Raw genomic sequence first — 26,707 nt, forward strand, 5'->3', positions numbered from 1 at the left:
AAAACTCCTGTTTTCTAGGTGTGAAATAAATTGGTTTTGTTTTGGTTTTTAATGCCACTAAAAATTCATTTGACCCTTTAATTCAAAGTTGCAAAACTGACAGACCTTTTTGCAAGACACAGGTAATCAGTGTTGTTTGGCTTTGGGATTTAGCATTTAACCCTTAAGGGGTAACTTGATTCTTTACAAAATTTAAAATGTTTTTAAATAAAGACCAAGTCATGGCTGCAATAGAGCAGTCAAAATCAGGAGAATACGGAGAGATTCTGAAGTCTTTGTGTGTGTTTGTTTGGTTGTTGTTTTTTTGTAACAATAGCAGATAAGAGCTATAGTGAAAGAATAAGAAATTAACAGTGACCCTCTGAAGCAACAACAGAGATGAGGTGCACAAAACAAAAAGAAGCAATATTAAAAACACTGAGCCTTAAAATGGCTCTGTGTAATCAGACTGTCATTTTGATAAGGGTACACGAAAACTCTGTAAGAACAAAAGAAACAGTTACAGCGTATGTAAAAATTGATATGGCTAATGTTTAAAAAAAATTGTAGTATAGGAGGAATGTGCATTTTCCCTAGGACATGTGCAGTGTATATTGTAGAAGGGGTTAAAAGAAATGCAAATGAAACGTGCTACTGAATTAAAATCCTATTAGGGCTCCAAAAAAGAGCCGCAATAGACTGTGTTTTCTTTTTCAGATCTCTGTGTGTTTCGTAAGCAGAAGTTGAAAATGGAAAGAAAACAAAACTCTGGTGGAAGTTGATTGTGTCCCTTTTAAGACAGAGTCTCTGAGCTCTGCTGATGGCTTTGAATCCAAAAGCCAAGCCTGTGTTGATGCAAATTACCTAACTGATAAAGGAAGGTGAGAACTGCCAGCACAAAAGAAATTGCCTAAATAAAAGACATGGTTTAACAAGATCCCTTTAAGAGATTTGATGCTAAATGTTATTGTTAATATTAAACATTGAAATAAATATAATGTTAGTAAGTACCCCTGTAACAACGTATAGTGTGTATGATTTTTGAAAAAATCCTTGAAGGTAATATGGTAATGATGCTTCTCAGCTATTACCTGTGAATAAACTTAAAGCTTAACACAGCAGGAAAAACATTACAAACTTGGTCTGCTATATAAGAAGAAAAATTTGAGGTACACCACCTCATGAATTTAATAACTGAACAGTGGAATAATTTCCCCATAACCCTTAAAAAGTAGAACCAATTAAAACCTGCCTGCCTATAGAACAAAATACACAGGAAAATATGGGGGTAATTCCTCTGTTTTGCCTGCAGTCAGCAAGGGTATTTGTAAAAGAAAGGAAGCTTTTAGGAAGCTTATAATCAATGCCACCCCGAAAGGGGTAGAAGCGATAATCAATGCCACCCCGAAAGGGGTAGAAAAATGTTATTTTTGTCTTTTAGAAAATCAGAAAAAGCTAATACCAGCTACAGAACAACCTATTGCAAAAACAAATGAAAGTAAAAAAACATACTGCAATAGCTATGGAATGTACTGAAATGCAGATATTTAGAACATAAGATGTTTTGGGTAATATCAGAAAATATTAAGGTTTTGATGCATCTGTTAAAGCAAAGGAAAAATCATTGTTTGATACCTATCAATATAAATAAATGCAGTAAGTGAGTACGGTGAGACAAAATTTGTTAAGTGAAGAAATTGTTGTTAAAATCGCACACCAACAGGCTCTGGAAACAAAGATATGGAAGGTTAGCCCACTCCCCAGATTGCACCTGGGATCTTTCTGGCTGTCCTGGACCTCAAGCCAGTGGGCTGTGGAGAAAGGGAAACTATTAGACACCAGAGGTTGTACCAAGTGGACTCCTCAAAAGTGGGTATGCTTATCCATGCCTGTTGCTCCAAAGCCCTGTAGTAAAGACATCTCACTAGAATCCTGTATGTGAAATAAAATTAATAATGAGACCAAAGTACTGTATAATGGGCTATGTGTATGTGTTAATTCTTGAGGAAAATTGTTTAAAAAGTGTTAGTAACCCACCAGAAGACAAATGTAAATGTAATATAAGTACTGTGTTTACCAATAATCACATTTACTATTTGCCACAACAACAACAGCAACAAAAGAAAGTCTCAGCTTACTGTAAGCACTGATTTAGCTGAGTTCTCTATCAATCTTGGCATTGAATGGCAAACAGTTACCAATCATCTGTTAAAAGGTAAAAAGGTAACATAGTTCCTAGAAAAAAAATGTGGAAAACTGGAGCATTCATATTATACACGCAAATGGGGACATGTTAAGAATTGCCACTGCAGAAAAACATAACAGCTTACCATTTGGTATAACATTTTCTGGATGGTCTCCCACAACTACTGGCATACTAATGTTACTACCCCTAATTGTGTTTTTGGTTTTAAATTGTATGCGTTTAATTGAAATGTTTAAAATGTGCTGGTGGATAAAACAAATGTATGCAAAGCTAAAGCCACAGGCCCAAATCACCTCCCAGTATTTTCTATTACGTGGACTAAATAAGAAGTGACACTGGCGATTAATAATCTTAGTGTCAAAAGGGGGATATGTAGGAGCAGGATTTTATAATGTCCCATAAGAATTAAAGTATAATTTGATTACATCCTGCTAGCCACCCTTTTTAAATAGCAGAAAGAAATGAACCTCTGGGACTACAAGATTCTGTTTTCCCATATGCATTACAAATTGGGCCCTCTCTAACTCTTTGTTTTAAGATTTAGGTAGTAAGAGACAGGATTCTCTATTGTGTCTATATTAAGTAAATTAGAGAAACATTGAAGGCCTGGGTCTCAATGTAAATTGTCTTGGTTATTAATTGTAAAACTTAGCAAGGTTTAATTTGCAATGCTTTTTTGCTCCATATAAAATACTACTGTTTGTATTCTCAATCTGTTTGTGTGAATGAGGAATGTATGCATCAGGAAAAAATAAGGTGTGAAGGCCATTGTTATAGCCAGAGTCAAGGAAGAAGTAGTAAAGAAACTTAAAGAACATCAAAGAATCATCAGGCACTGCTTACTACCCAGAGAGCTGGCATCTCAGAGCGGATACATGCTTCACAGTGTAAGAATGCACCACCCCCTGCGAACCAATCATCACCTCAGGACCACGCAGAGTCAGTTGTGACTCCAGAAGAAGACGTAGAGGAACAGCCTGTTTCCTCAGTTGACATTGTCAGAACCAGAAGGGCCCTGCCTCCAACATGCGCCTCTGGTGGCGCCTGTTCCTCGGCTACTGGTGTCTTAAGGTCTGTGGAGTCCACAATGACAATTCTTTTATCCAGCAGCTAGTGTAGATAGCTCAGACCTTTATTATTTCTAAATGCTGGGTCTGCAGGCACATCCCAGCCCACTCTCAAACTGGTGTTCCTGTCCTGGCTATCCCACTCAATTCCCCAGACCTCACTGAAGGACCTTGTCCGTTTAAAACAATATGGAACAGTAATGACACCTGGGAAGAGGCTATTGGCAGTTCCTTTATCTCACTTGGGGGAGTAATACACCAGGCAAAAAGGCTCCTGAGGTTACAAGCAGTAGTTAAAATAATGGCAAATAAAACTGGAGAAAGTTTAAGAGCCCTGGCCAAAGAAACAGGGGAGATCTGACAGGTGGCCCTCCAAAACCGTCAGGCATTGGACATAGTGCTGGCGGCCAAAGGAGGGACCTGTGCTCTCATTGGAAAACAATGTTGTGTGTTTATACCTGACGATACCAATGAGGTAACAGATCGCTGTAGCCACTTAGAACAAATCTCATATCTTCTCTATGAAGAGTCAAGTTCTTTGTGGAAGTGGCTAAGTAACCTGTTCAATTTCTCTGGCATAGGAAACAGGTTGTTTCAGGGAACCCTGACTATCCTGTTTGGAATCTTAATAATTTTTGTATGTTTTCAGTTACTCTCCTATTGTATCCAAAATTATGTAAGGCATGCCACCCAGGTGACTGCCCCAAAACAGAGTGCTAATATGATTATTTTGAAGATTGCTGATGAACAAAGAGATAAAGAACGGTTAATATGTGGAACCCAGTAAAATGTTGGTCATGGCGTGAGCTTGACCAAAAGGAGGGACTGTGAAAGTAGAATGAACTATATTGTAAAAATAAGAATGGATTAAAGAAACGTGTATGTACCTTTAAGCAGAAATAAGAAATGCTGAAATACAGGTACCAGGAAAATAAACATTAGGCATAAAAAAGGGTGTTAATGGCGAAACATTAACAGAAGATCGGTAATAGTTAGTAAGGAAATAAGATATGCATGCCTAGCCCAGGTAAACTTTTCAGATTCTGCTTCCTTTGTTATCTTGTTAAGTGCCCACCCTTTTATTTGTATAAATAAGATAGTTTGTGTCTTGCATGGTGCTCACATTATCTGGGTGTTATTAGCAGAGCGCTGTGCTAATAAAATAGAGTGGTCTGACAAACTGTGAGCCCTGAGTCTAACTTTGACATTATTTAGCTTACATTATATATGGCATATACCAAGTTAGTCTGTCTTTTATAAATTGGGCGGAGGCTGTGAATGCTGCATACAGATACATTTGATACGTGATGATTTAATCTGGAAATTAATATGGCAGACAAAGTACACTGAAAATCTGATGACCTCATTAGGATTTACACCAATGTGTAATTCCAAATTTTCACCGGAATCTGGCCCTGAGTGTTCAGGAACCTACATGATGTTATACTCCACCTAAGTACTCACCATTATCTTGAAGGATATAAGTTGTTGCTCTTATATTTTGCTTCACTTTTGTGTGTTTGTTAGAAAAACTAATCTTCTCTTGAGTCTGTTCTCTCTTTTCCTTTCTCTTTGGAGGCTGAGGAGATGACACCATGTCTCCTGTGTCATGGGACCCAACAGTCGATTTAGATTGGCGATCATTTCCCTAGAAAAATAATTCAGAATTTTCACTGGTGAATATAGGATAGATTTTTTTTAAGTTTCACTGTAAGCTACCTAAGTCATAGTTTATACAGACAACAAGTATACAAACAGCTATATTCATTAGCTACCAGTGCTTTTAGATGCTATCTAAAATAATCTAAGAAACCATAACCTTTCATCAACCTGTTGTCAACTCAAAGAAAAAAAAGTGAGTTCATTTAACTCAATTAATGCTGTGAATTCCCTGAGGAAAATCAAGCATGCCTTCTTTGATACAAGATTCATTCATGTGAATTAATACATGCATATGCATATACAAAATCATTGGATGTTCATAACCAATGTGACTGGTAAATAACTGATCACATGACCAAAACTAAAATTGTATGTTGTTCTCCTAAGTATCAACAGCAGATGGCAGAGGCACTGGCAGATATCTGGCATTCGCACTGATGTTCTTCATTGTAGACACCCTGAAAGAGGCAAGACACCCTGCTGCTTCTGAATCACTTCCCCATTTTGCATCTAAAAACTAAGCAGTGGATCTGGACCCATGTCTCTTTATGGAGACTTACTATGGCAAATTCAGAAGACATATTTGAAAGTCATCTTTGAAGGAAGGCAAAATGACACAATAATGCATATTGAAAGGATGTCTAGAAGCTGATTTTCATAGGACCCCAGTCCATCACAGCTCCCACTGACTTCATTTGGAGTTGTGTCAACCTAATCATTTTCTCTAATTAAGCAGCATGCACTTTTTCTCTTTAATTGACCACATTTAAATTTAACACAATCTTTAGCTTGAAAAAAATGTGACTTCCACATGTTTTTTCCTTAGTTTAAACCAGTTCACAATAATGTTTATAAAAGTTGTATCATAAATATGTATGCAACGTAGATTACATATCTCAGACACGTATAATGCTATTTAGTTAAATCACAAATGACAAGTAAATTCCACTTGGTACTTTCACTGGGTGCAGCTGTTTGAACAATTCAAACTACTTAAATGTTGAACACTGGAGGGCCCTGTAATTCTACAAAGTGAGCAGAATAGACAAGGACAGCCCATTTTTCCCCCTCTGCTGAAGTTGAGAGGAAATACCTATCTTTAAACAAAGGTCTCAGGACTGACTTCACTACAATAACCTTTGCTTTAACAAAATCCTGTACGTATTATGCACACTGGCATTTTTTAATAAAACGTTCATTGTGGTTCTTCTGATTTTTATTTAGCCAACAGAAATGTCGCCTCGTTTCATTTAAAGATGGCTTTTTTGTTTATTGAAGAATGAGGGTATAGCCACATTTCACCTTTTCTTTCAGTGCCTACAAATTCCAAAATTCATAACATATCAGAGTGCTGGTCCAAATCAGCAACAGCAGTAAAACCGTACGTGACCATTAAGGCCAATGGAACTCCAGTGATTTACACTAGCTGAGAATCTTGCCCCAGATAGTTAATATCAATACTGCACATTCCTAAAAAGTCTACATATATTAAAATGTCTACTATGCATTAGTGTGTCAATTGTGCATTTTTTCATCTTGTCTGTGTTACTTCTCTATATGGGATACAACCATAAAGAAGATAATTCTGAATGTTAGCCATTATTCTCATTAGCTTCTAGCTTCTTTTTTCCAGTCTTGTCATAGTGAAATGAGACTAATAAAAAAAAATGCTAGAATGCTGAAATTCACATACAGTGACCAAAACAAGGAAACTGCACTTTATACTGATGTTTGTATCTTCTATTGACTTAAAACTGAATTGAGTGGAGGCTTTTTTTTTTTTCAATAGTTTCATATTTTCTTTGTGTTCCGTTAGTTGTTTTTTTTTTTGCAGGGGAAGGGGAGTTCTTGGGACAGTGGGGTGGGTGGGACAGACTACAGAGTATATACTTATAGACTGTGGGCCTGATTTTTCCACTCCCTTCAACTTCTGTGGTCATTTACCTCTGTGCACAGTGAATGCAAGTGTAAGCAGAGTCAGGATAAGCTCTACCCTGCCATCTGGTGGAAAGAATTTCAGAGAGTGTATTTGCATAGGCACGCCTACCCTATCCCAGACTGCCGAGCTGTGGGACTGCTTGGTGACAAATGACTCACCCTCAGTTGGGTGGTACTTGCTAGACAAGGGACATGGGTTCCAAAACCCAGTGAATTGAGAGAGGCTGGGGACAGGTATCTGTGCCTGGTGGTGCAGTCTCCTTGTGGAGCCAGAAGCACCAGTTCCACTCCCTCTTCTCTCCACTGTGGAATGTCAGAGTTGATTTTTTTATTCCCTCAAGAATCTAAATACAGGTTACTGAGCTGAACTCACTTTGGGCTAATGGTGCACTAGCACTGGGGCTCCCCTACTAAGAGCTGAGATCACTAAGAGTTGAAATCACTAAAGAGCTGAAATTACTGAGCTGAGAGCACTGAGTACTGTGCTAACTAGTGGGGGAGCCTGAAGATATACTGTGGAACAGAGCAGCTGGCGGAGTGGAGCGGTTGTGGGGACGGCTGGAGCGGATCACGGGACAGCTGGTGGCAGTGGAGCGGCTGGCAGAGCGGAGTAGCTGTGGGATGGGTGGAGTGGCCCACAGAGCGAGCGGAGCCGAGCAGTTTGCAGAAAGAACTGGAGCAGCTCATGGAGCAGAGCAGCTGGTGGAGCGGAGCAGTTTCTGAGGACGGCTGGAGGAGCAGAGTGGAGCGACTGGTAAAGCGGAGCAGTTTGTGGAGAAGGTGGAAGCAGAACCCACGGAGAGGCAGGGCAGTTGGCCCTGGACCACGTAAGGTGCCCCTTTCTACCCAGGCTGGGGGGAGGGACCTCTACAGATAAACTCTCGAACTCTGGGGTGGCATTGACCAGAGACTTTTGGGTTGTTGGACTTTGGGGTGATTGGACTTAAAATCCTAAGGGGAAAAAGGGCAGTGCCAAACGTACTTGGAGGTGGGTTTTTGTTTATGGTTTGTGTTATAACCCTGTTTGTGGTGTTTCTCCAATGGGATGCCGCATTGATTCCTTCCTTTATTAAAAAGATTTTGCTACACTCAGACTCCGTGCTTGCAAGAGGGGAAGTATTGCCTCCTAGAGGCGCCCAGGGGGGTGTGGTATGTGAGTGTCCCAGGTCACTGGGTGGGGGCTCGAGCCGGTTATGCACTGTGTTACTGAAACGGAACCCCTGGATACTTAACCCGGCCCTTGTTGCTGTCAACTCAGAGGGGCAGAAGGGTTACACAAGCATAGAATAAAATACTACCATTCTGATCTGGCAGCATTTTATATCCACTCTGCACAGGTGTGTAGGTCAGACTAGGTGATCATGATGGTCCCTTCGGGGCTTAAAGTTTATGAGTCTGATGTGTAAATGGCTACAGGGTGTAAGGCTGTAGAGAATCAGGCTGTGAAGGATTCCTTGAGCATAGGATAGGCAACTCTTTTACAGCCTGATTCAAAGTCCACTGAAGACCATGAAAAGACTCCCACTGTCTTCACTGGCCTCCGTATGAAGTCTTGATTGTGTATTTTCCTTAGTTGCATAAACGGAATTAAAAGAGAATCAAAACTTAGAGGGTAGTTTACCAGAATTATGAGATATCTCAAAGGAACAGTTGGTCTTTGGCTGGGTTTCAGAAATGTTATACAAAATAAAGAGACCATTACAGTAACAATATTTTCTGATATTTCTTTTGTCTAACTGACATGTGAATAGTTCCATATTCTTCAAGCAGTGATAAACATACCACCAGGTGGCTCTGAGTTTTATTATCACACGTTTAACTGAAACCCAAAGGACAGTGACTTTCCATCTGTTGGAATTAAGCAGAGTTAGCAGCAAAAATCTTTTATTGTTACATTTGCTACTTACACTCCCTTTAGATTTTCGGGATCCCACAACAGGAGGCAGTGAAGAGGCTTTGGAACTGCAGAAACAAATAATACCTTAGGAGTCTGAACACGGTCTATAATGTAAATGCTATATGTGCCTTTATTATAATAAACAATGGTTTGTTTTCCTAACTATGGCAATGTAGTTAATTATTTTATCCAATCTACTATTGTACTAAGAAATCCCACTGATACTGATGTCAAATTCCTATTTACCAGGTTGCATTTAAATGCCTAATCCTTGTCTTATGCAAATAAATGTATTGTAATTCCCATAAGGTATACTTCAGTGGTTCTCAACCAGGGGTATGAGTAGTCCTGGGGGTATGCAGAGATCTTCTAGGGGGTATATCAACTTATCTAGATATTTGCCTAGTTTTACAACAGGCTACATAAAAAGCACTAGCAAAGTCAGTATAGACTAAAATTTCATACAGATAATGGCTTGTTTATACTGCTCTATTTACTAAACGCTGAAATATAAGTACAATATTAATATTCCAATTGATTTATAATTATACAGTAAAATGAGAAAGTAAGCAATTTTTCAGTAATAGTGTACTGTGACACTTTTGTATTTTTATGTCTGATTTTGTAAGCAAGTAGTTTTTAAGTAAGGTGAAACTTGGGGGTACACAAGACAAATCAGACTCCTGAAATGGGTAAAATAGTCATGAAAGGTTGAGAATCACTGGTATATTTTATATACTGAAAAATGTGAGGAGGTATTCTGTTATTCTGTGCAAGATCCCTCCAGTACCTATAATTCCAAGTATCTCCATTGATTTCAGTGGAGCAATGCAAATTTATACCAGCTGAGGATCTAGCTCAATATCCCTTAGGCTATATCTATACAATGAGCCAGGGATGCTATTCTATCTACACAATGAGCTAGGGGTGCTAATCTATCTACACAATGAGCTAGGGGTGCTATTCCCCTGCTCGTGTACACATACTTCCACTAGCTCTTATTGGTGAGTATGTACTTGGCACAGCTCAGCAGTGCTGCCACTACCACTACCCATGCTACCATAACTTCGCTGCTATTTATACTCACACTAGCTCGATGAGAACTAGCATAACTATATGTACACAAACAGGGGAAATCACACTCCTTGCTCGTAGCATAGACATAACCTTAGGTTATGCTTTGCATAACCTTTCCATTCGTGCCTCAAAAATATTTTTCCCAGAATAGTTTGCGTTACTAATTCTCGCTGTATACAGTTCACAAAAGTCAGTAGGTATTGCACTGGAGTTAATTTGCAAAATAGGAGACAAATTTTGATCTCACATCAGTTTCTCACTGGCACATCTCCACTGATCTCAGTGGAAATATTCACCAGAGAAAGTGAGAGAATTGGGCCCAAATTTTTCTAAAGAATTTAAAAGATCGGTCCAATTTTTAAATTACAGTGATCCATCAGATACCTATTATGAGCTCAATCTTGCAAACATTACCAGTGTAGTGCTTATTACTATGCATAGTCCCATGGAACTCCATGGGACTACTAATGGTAGTTTTGCACCAAGCCCCACAGTGTTCATAGGATTAGTCCCTAAAAGAATACTCGTGTGACAGGGGCATTGTCTGGTCCCTGGGGAACAAATGGTTAACTCCAGCTCAGCTCCCTTTTCTCCTTGCACAGGTAGTCAGGGGAAGGGCTGGAAGAGTGTGTAACTGGGAAACAGAGTGTGTGTGGTGGGAAGGGGGGGAAGAATACCTTTAAGGAAGGTCTCGCTCCACACCTGGGTCATAGAACTGGCTTACAGCACCTTTTGAAAGAATGCACGCTCTACACACCATATGAAATACAGTGGGCCTTAGACATGATAGATCAGCATAGTTCCACTGAAAACGCTATGTGGATTAACACCAGTAGAGGAAAAATCTGGGTGGGGAGGGCTGCGCCAGAGAATCTCTCTCAAGGTGTTCATGTTGTGCTACATAATCTCTCACTTTAATGGTACTTTTATGAGAGAAATACATCCTCCCTTCCTCTCAGTTTCCGTCCTCTCTCTGGTAATATTCTTTGTCCCCTTTTCTTTCTTATGGGCATCAGCACAGGTTTTTCAAAAAATATAAATACAGGTCTGCTTCTGTGTTACATTTTGTGTGTCTCAGATAATGATTTTGTGTTTTATTGGGTTTGGTTTGTAAACACAATGACTAACACACAAGGACACGAGTAGTATGAAAATACACACACACACACACACACACACGTGTATAAAGAGAGCTTACCCCTGAGGTCTTCTTATTGTAGACTTGCTAAACAGTAGATCACCATAAGGCAACTTCTTAAACTTGTCTCTGCCCACTGCAACATAGAACTGCCCATTCTCCAGATCTGACCCACTCTGAACAAGTTTTCCATCTAAAGTATAAAGCCTGGCAAAACATTAATTGCAGTTTCAATTAGATTTCCTAAGTGCATTGAAAAGCTGGAGTAACCTATCCACTTAAAAATCATGACCGATTCTTTTCGTCCTTAATTTACTGGACTTCAAAAGCAGAGCTATAACAGTTGTCATACAAATACCACTATACCCCCAAAGAATCAAATACAAGGGAAGAAATATCAGACTAACCATCTACATCACAACTTGGATCAAGCCACATGGTACTTGGGATCCAAGCAGGTGAACAGAGAAATCTAATTTGGGATTGATCTCTCATTGTCATGGGTGAACTGTGTCAGCTAATGAAACAAGAACTATTGGGAGACAGATGGACCTTCTATCCAGTAACTGGAATAAGTTTAAGAATTACTGGATTTCTGTACTCACAGAAACTTTATTCTCTAGAGCTACATGTGATCTGTTCCACTGGCTCTCAACCTTTTTCATTCTAGGATCCTCTTTTCCATATCAGGATTCACTTCCCGTCCAGCTTTACGGAAAAGGCAGGTAGATCATTACCCCAAGATTCAGAATCCATCTTCTATTCATTTCAAGTGTGAACATAATTATGCATAGTACTTTTATTCACACAGGGTATCTATGCTGGATTGGGCTTTTTTTGTTGTGGTGGGTATTGTAAATATATTATCAGGTCATCTTTACATTATAGTAGCGTTTCTCAAACTGGGGCCACCTGGAGGTCCCCAAGGGTGCCCCAGGGGTCCCCAGGCTCCATTGATCAACTCCTTCCCCTCTCTCCTAGTGCTTCCTGAATGCTAAAGTCTGGAGGCACAGTAGAGCTAAGGTAGGCTTCCTTCCTGCCCTGGAAGGGGGTCTCTGTGCACTGCCCACTACCCAAGCGCCAACTCCACAGCTCTCATTGGCCAGGAACCTCATGAGCCCACCGCCTAGGAACTGCTGCCAGAGAGATGTGTCAGTTACTTTCTGGAGCTGCCTGAGGTCCCAAAGTCCCTCCCAGGGTTCACAGCCTGCACCCCAATCCCCTACACTAGCTTGGTGAAAGTGAGTGAGGGTGGGGGAGAGAGTGAGTGGGGCCGGGGCCTTGGAGAAGGGGCTGGGAAGGGGCATGGCCTCAGAGAAGGGCAGGACAAGGGCTGCATGGGGGTTTTTGGGGAGGGTCCCCAAAATTTTTTAAATCAAAATGGCGGTCCTTGGGTTGCTAAAGTTTGAGAACAGATGCATTATAGCAAGGAACAGTATGTATAAAACAATTAAAATACCAAAAGCTAATGTCTGCGTTGTACCAGAGGGATCTTTATCATAATAATCTTGGTATACAGAGTAACAGACTATTGTGTGTACACATGTATTTACTGAGGGTGAAGGAAGAAACTTGTTGCTTGGGGATTTCTATTTCTCTTCTGTCAGAATCACCTCATTTCCAAATCTCTGATTTTACACAAGAAAGATCACAAGGGGGTGGAGGGAATTCATCTATACTGAACCGGTTCTACCCTGTGCAGCATGTTCCACAACTCAACAACAGGAGCACGTTTACATAAGTAAATTTAACATTCAAACATCTGTATTTAAGAAGCCTTCTAGAGAGTGTGTGCATGTTATCCACAAAGTGCACGTACAGCAAATGGATGCACACAATACTGACACAAACAAATATTAATTTTTCAACAAGTCCACCTCAACAAGCTTTTTTCCCAAGTGATATATACAAGATGACAGAGCTGAGCTAAGTCAGAAAATTCTGTATTTTATGAAAGAGAAAAAGCTACTTTTCCCCATAATCGTTTTACGCTAACTTCCGACGGTCAGTATTAGTCAGATGAATCCATTGCCCTTTGAGGCCAGACATACACTTGGTTTAATCTTGCATGAAATAAAATAAAAAAAGCACAATTTGCAAAACACTTTGACATATCTTTGTAACCCATAATTCATCATTAATCCCCCCAGATGTGGAAATTCCTCAGTTTTCTAGGCGCAACAAATTGTATACTAACATAGGCAACGTTTTTGGTCTTATTTTATATTAACATCAATCTTAGCTTTTAAACTTTGCTGTTTCCTTGCATATCTAGTATGTCATCCCAAATGCACTTCCACTGCTACAAAGTATACTTAGTGGTTATTTTTTAAATACAAACATTTCATGGTAATGGCAGCACTTGAAAAAACACTTATGCTTCATTGCCACATAAAAGCCACCAGTAATGATGAAACAACATTAATGAGCAAACAAGCCCACAAAGACAAGGAAACCTAAAATCTATAAGGAAACTCATTTCTGAATTCACCTCATTGTGTTTGTTAGACCACACATTGCTTGGAGGACCCTAGAAAACAGGAAAATTAATGTAGCTTAGGAAATAGAATTCTGCCATCTAAATGTCAATCGGTGTGGGTATGGGTGTATTAAATAGATCTTTAACTTTGTCTAATGTATACTTTTCTGCTTTAAATGCCATATTTGTTGTTGTTCTTCAATGTTGTCAGCCTAATGAACCACCTGAAAACCTTAACAACAAATATCTGGCAGCCTCTAACTAAGTTTCTCACTAATAATAATAAAGCCTAATAATTTAATTAAACATAATCAGCTGTTTAAATTGAAAACAATAACAACAATGCATTTAACAAAGGAACTTTATTAAAAAAATTATTATAGACCTACCAAGTATCACATACGTTGTGTGACATTCATGCCTACAGCTTTTTCCCCATCCACCCAGTCATACCTGCCCACAGCCCAGCTGGTTCTCATGTATTCCTGTTAGGCACCAGAGATGCCCCTGCAGTGATACCTTCTGGGGGAGGCTGTGGCGGCTACTCTGCAAGGAGCTTCACTCTCTGCTACCCTTCCTGCATCTGAGCCAGAAATGGGGAGCCAGGAGCAGAGGTGGTGGCAGAGACACCATGTGAAAGGCTGGTGCCTAGGCTCCTTGCCTTCCACAACCTTGCTCACCCATCAAGTTGCTTCAGGCTCTCAATTACCACCTCGCTCTTCCCTCACCTTGCCTAGACACACGCCACATCATCACAACTCCCCCAACCAACTCGCTCGTCCTGGTATACACCCCCTCCATGCCACACCTCCCCCTCACCTCCAGGCACCCTCTACCTCCCCACCACATACCCCTCAGGCATAGGCGATGCATGGGGCAGCATGGGGGGGGGTCAAGAGGTCCCCTCCCAGATTTTTGCTTGGCCTGCTGGGTGGAGAGAAAGGGGTTGTGTCCTTTTCCCGTTGCACCTGTCCCTCAGCATGCTCGGCCCCTGTCCCTGGCAGCGGGCCCAGGTAGGGAGCAGAGGAGGCAGGCCCAGCCACTTCCCACACTCACCACTCCAGGTCACTGCTCTGTACAGCATGGCAGCAGCCTGCAAGAGCCCGGCTGGGGAGATGACGGCAACGGGCCGCACCCCCTGCCTGGGCCCGGCTGCTGGGGACAGGGGCAGAACGTGCCAGGGGGCAGGCGCAGCAGGAGAGGGACAGAGTCATCTCCCCTCCTGCAGGTAACTCTGGTGGGTTAGGGAGAGCATGGTGGCCCCAGGTTGGGCTCAGAGCAGGAGGAGTTTCTGGGCAAGGGGGACACATGGGGAGGTCCTGTGTCCTCCCCCTTAGATTGTGTTCCTCCCCCCAGCATTAGGAGACACAAGTCGTTTACATCAGGGACCTGGCAATATCTGATTCAAAGTACTGCAGATAGGCTCCCATCTACCTTGCTCATAGATTCCCTTCCTTCTACTGCTCAACATGTATTTGCTTGTAATTCCCCATCCTTCCTGCGCCTGCCCCTACTCTTGGGGAGCTTGGCAGGGAGAATCAGTGACTTGATAAATGTCATGCATGAAACCACAAAACTTGGCAGCTATGTTTTTAATGATGCGGAAAAGAAAAACACCACAGGTAGTGTCATTCTTGTAATTCTGTTTTTTCTTGTTTAATAAGAAGTTTTATCTTTCTGGCATCAGTGGTCTCACAGGATGACAACATAGTGACTTTAAACCACAGCAATTAATTTGTAACTTATTAAGGAACAATGATCACTTTACTAACTTATTTAATATGTACTCCTAGCATTTTAAGGAACAGAATATGAAAACTAGGTTAATAGGAAACCAGAAAAGGAAAACACTGAATGGTTCAAATGCCATGCATAGACGCCAACTCCGTGGGTGCTGAGCACCCATCGGCAGCCCCCCATCAGCTCTTCCACACCCCACCCCCAGCGCCTCCTGCCCACCGACAGGCCCTGCAGATCAGCACCTTCCCCTCCCTCCCCGTGCCTCCCGCCTGCCGTGATCAGCTGTTCAGTAACTTGCAGGTTTTGGGGAGGAGGGGAGAGGAGTGAGGACACAGCGTGCTCAGGGGAGGGGGCAGAATTGGGCGAGAAGAGGCGGGGCAGGAGTGGAGCGGGGATGCGAAGAGAGAGGGTGGGGGTGGGACCTTGAGGGAAGGGGTGGGGTGGGGCCTAGGGCAGAGCTGGGGGTCCAGTATCCTCTAGCACTTTGGAAAGTCGGCACTTGTGATGTCATGTGTTATTTTTGATGATAAAAATGCACAAAACACTGAACTGCAACCATAGTTACCTACAGAATAATGTATACCTTTCTGTATATAAATTGGTTATTTGTTACACCAAGTAGTGACATCAAACTATGAGAACAAACCTCTAATGGTTTATTAATTTCAAAACAATCTGGAGGTGGAAACAGAGGGCCAGATCTTCAGCTGGTAAAAAGTGACATCATTTCACTGGAGCTACAATTTATACCTGGTGATGATCTGACCGAGAGAGTTGTCATGTATGTTTACATTTATTTTACTGTATACAACATCTTGGATGCCCCAAAAAAACATGGTGTTTTGTGAGTCTAAAGGGTCTAATTTTACGCTTTAAAGCCCTAAATCTGAGGTCTCCAACGCGGTGCCTGTGGGCACCATGGCACCCGCCGTGGCATCTAAGCATGCCCACGTACTGTCTGGTGGATGATCGTCCACCGAAATGCCACTGACAAGCTGCGTCATCCAGAGGCGACACTGTCAAAATGCTGCCGATTTTCAGCGGTATTTTGGCGGTCACACCTCTGGATGACGCTGCTTGTCGGCGGCATTTTGGTGGTGACACCTATTGACGTTGCCGCTTGGTAGAATTTTGGCGGATGCTTGTCTGCAGCCACAGTCCTCCGTGGCTCATCGTCTGGCACCCGCCAGATGGAAAAGGGTGGGGACCACTGGCCTAAATGATTTGGGACCTACCGACCTGAGAGATCATCTCTCCTCTAATCAATACTGTGGCAACTGAGATGAGCTGAGATGCTTGTATAACTTTGGAACCAGTTTCCCACCTTGGTCTGACAGTGATTGAGCTGGTCGACTTTCTGAGCATACTGCAGGGCCCAAGTCATCAGAAAATGGTGGGCTGTGGATAGAGCTGGTTGAAAGAAATTAGATGGGCCAGTTTCCCATTGAAAAATGCAGGGTTTTTATAATTGAAATATTTTGTGGGAACATGTCAATTTTGATAAAACACTTCAAGACAAAAGTCAAAATGTTTCATTTCAATAATTTTAAAACATTATATTTTGACTTTGTTTTTATTTTGTTTTTATTTTGTTACATTAAATATTAATGTTAATGTTGTATTGTCCTTATATATTATATTTAAAATTATAAGTCAAAACTATAAAGCCATAACAAAACATTTCAACTGTACTGAATCAACTTTTTTGGAATTTCATTTAAGTGGAAATGCTAAATTTCAGATTTTCATTCTGATTAGGAATTTTTTTTTTCAAGATGTCAGAATTTCCTGTGGAACAGAAATTCAGTCCCCAACCAGCTCTATTTATAGAGATTTAAAGATGTGTCAATATGTAAAGTATATGTTATAAATATACAACTTCCCCATACCTGTGCACAGCTCCACTTCGGAGGGTTACTTTTTCTGTCACCATTTCAAGAACATGATCCCATTGATTTAGTGTTTTTCTAGGGATGAAGAGGCGCACTGCTGGATTTATAAGGTCTCCATTAGCAATCAGACTGGAAGAATAAAGGAAAGTTATATAACGTGTAGTTGTGTTTAAATAAAACTCAATAGAAACAAGAAAAAGACGATGGTGGATTACCTCCACTAACTGAAAATCCTACTTACAAAATAGTGCATGGCTCTTGAAGTGGTTTTCGAAACCGTGCTGACACATTGATTCTACTGTGGGTAACTGGTTTCACCTGGAAGAACAAAAGTATAAAGTCATTTATTCTGTCTTTATCTTAGGACAGGACTTTTTAAAAAATGTATTTCGTTTTATTTTTACCTCACTCCTCTTTTTCCAGCAGTAAGTTTAACTTCATACTACTGCCATCTGGCACTAAGTACTCTCTGGGGTACAACAGCATACTATAATGGCTGGGGCCCTTCTTGGGGGAATTACATTAGGTTATAAAATTTGGACCTTGACCTTTTGCTTTCATAAAGACCTTCCTTCCTACCCCCTTATAAAGCTTTCCTCTATCCCTTCCAATATGCAGGAGTTATGTCACCATAAACATACACTGCCACAAAACCTGCACTGATGTTCAGAGCTCGGCGGATGCCATTATTGACTTGCCAGTAAGTGCTGTTGAGTCACACAAGGGTCAACTCCCAAACTTCACCCCTGACTTCTGACAGTGTTTCTGTCTTAGTTCTCATAGTTCATGCCTACTGGTTCGGAAAGTCAAACCTGCAGCTTCAGTTCAGTATAACAGCTAAATGCCTCTAGGCCTTAAGAGTTTAATAAATATTTTGCTCTTATACAGCCCTTTTCATCCAGCTCTTTTTACTATCAAAGCACTTTACAAAAGAGGGTAAGTACGAGCCTCATTTTACAAAACGGAAAGGGCACACAAAGTTTAAATGACTCACTCAGGTAGAAGTTTGTGGCATTCAAAATAGAACACGGGCTGACTGATCCCCGGACATTGGCATTAATCACTAGACCATACTGCCTCCCTTTTTAATAAACACTGTGTTCAGAGTGCTCAGTAGTCACGACATTAATATTTAATAGAAAGTTATCCAATGCTATCAAGCTAGGCTTCCATATGGCATTCATCACATTCTTTCAAATTTTCAAGTAAAAAAATAAACAAACTTCTCCCCCAAAAACAACTAAAGGGAAGACATTTAATCTACTATAATTCACAAATCATTGAGCCAAAAATAAAGGAAAATGTATTTACAATCTCAAAATACCCCATGAAAGGGTCACAGTTTTGAAGGATTCAACACATCATACTCACAAATAGAAACATGCTTTGAAATAGTTATATAGTTAGCGCAAGTTACATGCCCAATCGTAGGATGAAAAATTGCCCATGCTTTAGTCCCTTATAAGCTTTATCAGTCCTCATCCACACATAAAAGTTGCATCAACTTAATTAATAAGCCTCATTTCAACTTGGGGAAAACTACCATTTATATCTTCATATGGCTTTACGAACAAATTAATTCAACCTGAAAACACCCTGTAAGTACTATCATCTACCTCGTACAGAATGGAAAACTGACAAAGAGGTTAAGGGACCTGCCAGATAGTCACAAATTTTAGGGTCAGGAGAGATTATGATGACCATCTAGTCTGAAATCCTGCATAACACAGGCCAGATAACCTCATTCAGTTATCCCTGCATCAAGACAATATTTAGAATAATTGAACCATAGAACTGTAAGGGACCTAGAGAGGTCAAGTCCCCTGCACTCAAGGCAGGACTAAGTATTATCTAGATCATCCCTGACAGGTGTTTGTATAACCTGCTTTTAAAAATCCCCAATGATGGAGATTCCACAACCTCCCTAGGCAATTTATTCCAGTGCTTAACCACTCTGACAGTTAGGAAGTTTTTCCTAAAGTCTATCCTAAACCACCCTTGCTGCAATTTAAGCCCATTGCTTCTGGTCCTATCTTCAGAGGTTAAGAAGAACAATTCTTCTCTGTCCTCCTTGTAACAACCTTTTATGTACTTGAAAACTGTTATCATGTCCCCTCTCAGTCTTCTCTTCTCCAAACTAAACAAACCCAATTTTTTAAATCTTCCCTCATAGATCATGTTTTCTAGACCTTTAATCATTTTTGTTGCTCTTCTCTGGACTTTCTCCAATTTGTCCACATCTTTCCTGAAATGTGGCACCCAGAACTGGACACAATACTCCAGTTGAGGTCTAATCAGAGCAGAAGAATTACTTCTCGTGTCTTGCTTACATCCCAGAATGATGTTTGCTTTTTTTGCAACAGTGTTACACATCATATTTAGCTTGTGATCCACTATGATCCCCAGATCCCTTTCCACAGTACTCCTTCCAAGGCACATTTCCTGTTTTGTAGATGTGCAACTGATTGTTCCTTCCTAAGAGAAGTACTTTGCATTTGTCCTTATTGAATTTCATCCTATTTACTTCAGACTATTTCTCCAGTTTGTCCAGGTCATTTTGAATTTTAATCCTATTGTCCACAGCACTTGCAACCCCTCCCAGCATGGTATCGTCCGCAACCTTTATAAGTGTACTCTCTATGCCATTATCTAAATCATTGATGATGATATTGAACAGAACCGGACCCAGGTCCGATCCTTGCGGGACCCCACTTGTTATACCCTTCCACTATGACTGTGAACCACTGATAACTACTCTCTGGGAATGATTTCCCAACCAGCTATGCACCTTATTATAGTTCCATCTAGGTTGCATTTCCCTAGTTTGCTTATGAGAAGGTCATGTGAGACAGTATCAAAAGCCTTACTAAAATCAAGATATACCACATCCACCACTTCTCCCCTATCCACAAGGCTTGTTACCCTATCAAAGAAAGCCATCAGGTTGGTTTGACATGATTTGTTCTTGACAAATCCACGTTGACTGTTACTTATCACCTCATTATCTTCTAGGTGTTTGCAAATTGATTTCTTAATTATTTGCTCCATTATCTTTCTGGGTACAGAAATTAAGCTGCCTGGTCTGTAATTCCCCGGGTTGTCCTTATTTCCCTTTTTATAGATGGGCACTATATTTGCCATCTTCCAGTCTTCTGGAATGTCTCCCATCATCCATGTCTTCCATGACTTTTCAAAGATAATTGCTAATGGCTCAGATATCTTCTCAGTCAGCTCCTTGATTATTCTAGGATGCATTTCATCAGACCCTGGTGACTTGAAGACATCTAACTTGTTTAAGTAATTTTTTACTTATTCTTTCCCTATTTTAGACTCTGATCCTACCTCATTTTCACTGGCATTCAGTATGTTAGACATCCAATCGCCACCAACCTTCTTGGTGAAAATCAAAACAAAGTAGTCATTAAGCACTTCTGCCATTACCACATTTTCTGTTTTGTCTTTCCCACCACATTGAGTACTGGGCCTACCCTGTCCTTGGTCTTCCTCTTGCTTCTAATGTATTTGCAGAATGTATTCTTGTTACCCTTTATGTCCCTGGCTAGTTTGATCTCGTTTTGTGGCTTGGTCTTTCTAATTTTATCCCTACATATTTGTGTTATTTGTTTATATTCATCTTTTGTAATTTGACCAAGTTTCCACTTTTTGCAGAACTCTTTTTTGGGTTTTAGATCATTGAAGATCTCCTGGTTAAGCCACTGTGGTCTCTTTCCATACTTTCTATCTTTCCTACACAGTGGAATAGTTTGATCTTGTGCCCTTAATAATGTCTCTTTGAAAAACTGCCAACTGTCTTCAGTTGTTTTTCCCCTTAGACTTGCTTCCCATGGGATTTTACCTACCAACTCCCTGAGTTTACTAAAGTCTGCCTTCTTAAAATGCATTGTCTTTATTGTGCTGTTCTCCCTTCTACCATTCCTTAGAATCATGAACTCTCACATTTCATGATTACTTTTACCCAAGTTGCCTTCCACTTTCAAATTCTCAACCAATTCCTCCTTATTTGTCAAAATCAAATCGAACACCCTCCCCCCTAATTTTCTGGTTTATCTACCGCATATCTTTTAGAAAGACATCCAGTATTGATTTAAAGACTTCCAGAGATGGAGAATCCACCACATAGCTAGGTAAATTGTTCCAATGACTAGTAACCCTGACTTTAAAATGTGCATCTTGTTTTTACTCTGAGTTTCTCTAGCTTCATCTTCTAGTCATTGGCTCTTGTTATGTATTTGTCTGCTAAATTAAAGATACTTCTCTATCAGAAATGTTCTCCTCTCATAAGTATTTAAAAAACGTGATCAAGTCACCTCTTAACCTCTCTTGGATAAACTAGAATAAGCTATTTTGTCTCTCCCAGTAAGGCAGGTTTTCCAAAGTGGAATACCAGAGACAGTATTCCAGAAATGGTCTCATTAAGGCAGTATACATTATACATCTCCCTGTTTCTACTTGATATTCCCCTTAAGACATCCAAAGATCATATTTGCTCTCTTCAGGACCAGCTCCAGGTTCTCTGCCGGCCCAAGCAGCATGCAAAAAAAAAAAAAAAAAAAAAAAAAAAGCCACAGCAGCACGATCGCTCCACTTCACTCTTCAGCGCCAATTCAGCGGCTAGTCCTTCGCTCCAAGAGGGAGTGAGGGACTTGCCAACGACGACCCAGAACTGCCACCCCAATAGCAGCTGAAGGGCCGCCCCTTGGAATTGGCCGCCCCAAGCACCTGCTTCTTTAGCTGGTGCCTGGAGCCTTTAAAAGGTGGGGGGACCTTGTTTGACAGTCTATGAGATAATATTAAAGATGGTAATAACTGTCCTTTTGGGGAGAAGAGAAGCAGTTAGTTGAAATGGGTTGGAGCTGCTGTTAAAGTCCGATCTCATTTCCTAAAAGGCAAAACAAGACACCTACAAGAGGGTAGAGGAAAGAAGAGTAAAGATAAAAAATCCAGCTTCTCTCTCTGATGTTGACTCTCATTTGCAATCTCACTTCTGGAGAAAACCTGGCATAGCACACGGTCTTATTAGCCACTTCTCAGACCTGACAAATTGTACCAGCATCAAGTCGTTTACAGCATTGCTTTTAGCTGCCACTTTCTATTTGCAAAAGGAACGAAGAGTACTTGTGGCACCTTAGAGACTAACAAATTTATTTGGGCATAAGCTTTCATGGGCTAAAGCCCACTTCATCAGAGGCACGCACGAGACTAATCAATTAAGGTGGGCTATTATCAGCAGGAGAACTCATTAGAGTTGGTATGGCAACACTCATTTTTTCATGTTCTCTGTAGATAGATAGATAGATATCTTCCTACTGTATTTTCCACTGCATGCAGCTGATGAAATGGGTTTTAGCCCACAAAAGCTTATGCCTGAATACATTTGTTAGTCTCTAAGGTGCCACAAGTACTCCTCCTTCTTTTTGCTGATACAAACTAACATGGCTACTACTCTGAAATCTTTCTATTCGCAGGCTTAAAGCAAGTTGTGAAATACGCAGTCTTGGCTGGCTAAGCCAGACTTATTAGACAGAAGGCAAAAGGTGAGAGATAGTAAAAGAGAAGAAATAAGGCAGGAAAGGAAAAGAACATGTGGGATGGGGGAACAGGGAGGTGACAAAATCTCACATCCCAGTTTGTGTTCGGGATTTAGTAGGAGCTGGTGGAGGTGGCAATGTCATCTGGTACCTCTCTCTGGCCTACTCTGGTCAGAACATCTCTCAGGATTAGGACGAAGAAGTACAGGGCCCCAGGAGAAAGTGGGAGTGGCAGTCATGATGGTAAAATTCACTCTTCTCCTTCTCTCCCCTCAGTCACCCAGTGTCATGGTAGGTCCTCTGCTTCACCTCCACCCATCCATCCATATTTTCTCCCTAAAGTCTCTCTTTGAGGCTCCCAAAAGGGAGTGATGGGTGGAAAGTCCCATCCCCTCATTATTTTGTCCACCAATTAGGCCTAATTTCTGACACACCAATTTTGGTTGATTGATTTCTGGTTCCACTCTTCTTCTTTTCCAGGCATAATCTTAACACAGTCCTTTAGTTATAACAGTGGCCTTTTGATTTAGGCTAATTCAGTCTGCCTCGCTTTTGTTGTTGTAGGTTATTGTGACACTTTATAAACTATCTCATAGCTTTTACAGTTGCGCTCATGATTAAGATAAATGTGTATGCCCAATTATCACAACAGAGCTTATGGCAGATAGTTATTGATTCTGATCCGCAAATTGCTTTCAGAGTCACTACTTTCCAAAATACAGTCCCATCATCCTATATGCGTGACCTACACCCTTTGTTCCCAGATACATGACCTTGCATTTGGATGTACCAAAACACAAATTGTTCAAGTAAGCTCACTTTACAAAGCAACCCAGATAATTCTGTAGAACTGACTTGGCCATACCATCACCGCTGCACCAATTATTATGTCATCTGCAAACTTTATCAGCTATGATTTTATATTTTCCTCCAGATTATTGATAAAGATTTTGAATAGCATGAGGCCAAGTACAGACCCTGGAGGAAGGAACCAATCTAGAAGCACCCCCTATGAATGATGATTCCCCATTTACAATCACTTTTTGAGATCTATCAGTTAGCCAGTTTTTAATCAATATAATGTGTGCTTCATTGACATTGTATATTTGTATGTTCTATGTATACAGGTACCTTTGTCAGCCAAATTAGTCAATAGTAGAGCTAGGATTAGAACTCAAAAATTCTTAACTCGATGTTTAATCTACCAATTCAGTACTGTCACTCAATCTCTGCACATTTTCAGATAGTGCATTGCTTAGAATTGCATGTTTTGCTATGAAAGGAAGGAGACTTGGGATGCTAGTTACCAAGGGTCACTTCTTGAGAGATTCTAAGCGTGTGTAACCCTTTGATTTTTTGCACTGGGGGTGAGGAGAGGGAGGAAGGATTTGCCTCTCCATAGCAGGGGTCTGAGGGCTCAAAGATTCCATTTCCCAAACCTGCAGAACTCTTGGGATGCACTTCAGATGGGGTAATCTACGTAAAGACCACTCTCCTTCAAAAACTTCCTGCCCCCTTCACACCATTTGCCAGACTGCTCATCACAACCACAACTGCCCGAGAAATTCTCTAAAGCAGTAGTTTTCAAACTATGGGGCAGGCCTCCCAAGGGAGGTGCAAGCTGTGTGCTTTATTTATTGTTGTTGTTATGAGCTCTGGTTGTCAGCCCCAGGTTGCTGGGGCTCATGCAGAAGGGCTATGCACACCTGAGAGGCAGGGATAAAGGGGACAGCTAGAGCTCTGCCATGTTGGCTCTCTTGCTCTCCCCCCAACCAAATCCCTCACCAGAAATAAGGGTTCAATGGGGTGCTAAGGCTGCTGTGACAAACGGTGGGTGGCGTATGGGTACTGGGCCGGGGACGGCTGTGTAAATGACTACAGACACAAAGAAGGGGACCCCAATCAAAAAAGTTTCAGAACCACTCCTCTAAAGAGGCATGTCCACACCTTGGAGGAGTAAGCAGTGTAAATGACCTCAAACTGTCTGCAGTAATTGATTCTACTTTGGTGTGGGAGAATGGGAGAGGCTGAGGTAGAATTTAACAGACTGCAAAATGCTGCCCAGTTAGAATAGCGTTCCCCCCACTTCAGATGTGCATGAAATGACTTATCTGTACAGAACAGAAGAATGGAATGCGGGCAGGAATGCCTGCCCTTAACAGAGCATAAGTAAGCGCTGAACGTTTTCGTTTTTCCTTTGCACTGTGGTGTTCTTAAACAGTATTATTCTGTTGTTGTGCCTAAAGTTTCAAATTTATTTAAAGTCACAGAATATATTTTTGCATAAAACCTATTTATGACGTCTTTCTGGATTCCAATCTTCTATCTTTTTTTCCAACATGATGATTTTTTCCCCCCTTTGGCAGTGATGCATGTCAAAGAATTCAGCTGGAGTGGGCGTATGGCAACCCCCTAAAGAAACTCCCCTGGTTTACACAGTAACTACCATCAAAGAGTGGCAACATTTACCACTGGTAACATTTCAAGTGAGCTATAATATAAAAGGCAAATATGTATGTTAAAAATGGACTTAGAGCTGGCATTGTTGTAACTAAGCACCAAAAGCAGGGGGGATAAAAATAAGTTTAAAAAAAATGAAAGCACTTCTAAAAATTAAATCAATTAAAAACAGAGATGAGACTTAAAAACAAATTAGAATCTACAGCCCCCTAGTGTAGTCACTTACATGGTAAAAAAAAAAGTTTAATACCATATAATAGACTATACTAAAATGCTATACATTAAATAGCCATGCAAATATTAAGCACAGTAGATTCATGACATGTCTCGTTCAGCCTACAATCTATTTTATTTAATACTATTAACGGAACCGAATTAAAGAGATATTGTAGCCTGGGACTGTCAGATGACTATTGGTCAAGGGGCAGATCCTGCCAACACTACTGAAATTAGCGCTTATTACTGTGAGCAGGCCTATTAAAGTGGTTCACAGCAGTGAGTACTAAACTCACTAGTAACTGTGCATTTTCAGGGTCAAACATACTCCTTTTCCACTCAAGAAAAGCAGGCACACTACACAGGTCTGGTAGGATTTTGGGATTCCACGAGATGGGCCGGCATTCCTTTGGCACAGGGTAGCTGCAATCTGTGGCTGAGCCCCAGTGTGCGGGAAGCTTTTGGCTACACCCTCAGCAGGGGGACAGATGGAATGGCTGGGGAGGTTAGTGCAGCCCTAGACTCCAAAAGTGCCTGTGGAGGGACCTGGAAGGTGGATTCCTGGAACTCCTGTGGATTCCTGGAACTCCTCTTTACTAAAGCCATTTACTGAGATGGTCGAGGATATCTCTTTGGAGTCTGTTTTATTCGCCTGTGCTATCTATCTGTAAACTAGTGTGTGCCTTAATGTCTGCTTTAAATCCCACTGAAGTCAGTGAGAGCAAGGGTTGCCGCATGTCCCAGTTTTCCCAGGGTTGTCTCTTTTTTGAGATAGCTGTCCTGGGAAATCTGTAACGGTGTTCAGGGTACACTACCAGCGGTACAGTTTTATGGACTCAGGATGCTCCCAGATGTTGTGTTTTTTTGTACCTTAGAGGTAGCAACCCTAGTAGAAACCTTCCCATGAACTTCAATGGGCTTTAAATTAGACCCTGGGACTTTGGGAAATCCTGGCACTCAGAAGATTCTACATTACTAGCCTGGGCCGGGAGAGACAACGACAGCTTGTTGTGACATTGTTTGTAATTGGCATAGTTGGAGCACAGAGATTTTGTAGAGGCTGCCAAATTATGAAGGATCTTGATAATTTTTTGTGTCAGTTTTAAAGAAAAACATTTTAAGGTTCATTTTTTACAGTGTTACTATAGCAGTCTTTTACCATACTAGGCTTTTGGCGGAGGAGGGAAATCTGCCATGTCTCCAGATTGCAAAAGGGAGCCAAATTGGGAATATTTTGAAGATGTTCCTGTAGCTGCTGTCAGTGTCAAAGGATCATTTACCAATGTAACCAGTGTAGCAAAGAGCTTCAAAGCCAAGAAGCAAGGAAACATTTTGAAAAGCATGCTGCTGAGGGCTAGGCTGACAATCATACTTTAGTATTCACTAATCTGAATATTTAGACCCAGA

At 41.0% G+C, this 26,707-nt stretch overlaps 1 protein-coding gene across 1 annotated transcript in view; it reads right to left on the reverse strand.

Moving 5' to 3' along the window:
- DCDC2 (doublecortin domain containing 2) overlaps positions 1-26,707 on the reverse strand; it is a 146,282-nt gene that overhangs the window by 85,099 nt on the left and 34,476 nt on the right. Inside the window, exons 3-7 of the mRNA XM_050941835.1 lie at positions 17,317-17,393; positions 17,073-17,204; positions 11,025-11,171; positions 8,760-8,814; positions 4,717-4,900 (exon numbers count right to left, since the gene is read on the reverse strand). Of these exons, the coding sequence (XP_050797792.1) occupies positions 4,717-4,900; positions 8,760-8,814; positions 11,025-11,171; positions 17,073-17,204; positions 17,317-17,393 (595 nt within the window). The remainder of the gene's footprint in view (positions 1-4,716; positions 4,901-8,759; positions 8,815-11,024; positions 11,172-17,072; positions 17,205-17,316; positions 17,394-26,707) is intronic.

This window comes from Gopherus flavomarginatus, chromosome 2 (assembly GCF_025201925.1).
Source record: "Gopherus flavomarginatus isolate rGopFla2 chromosome 2, rGopFla2.mat.asm, whole genome shotgun sequence".
Lineage (NCBI taxonomy): Eukaryota > Metazoa > Chordata > Testudines > Testudinidae > Gopherus > Gopherus flavomarginatus.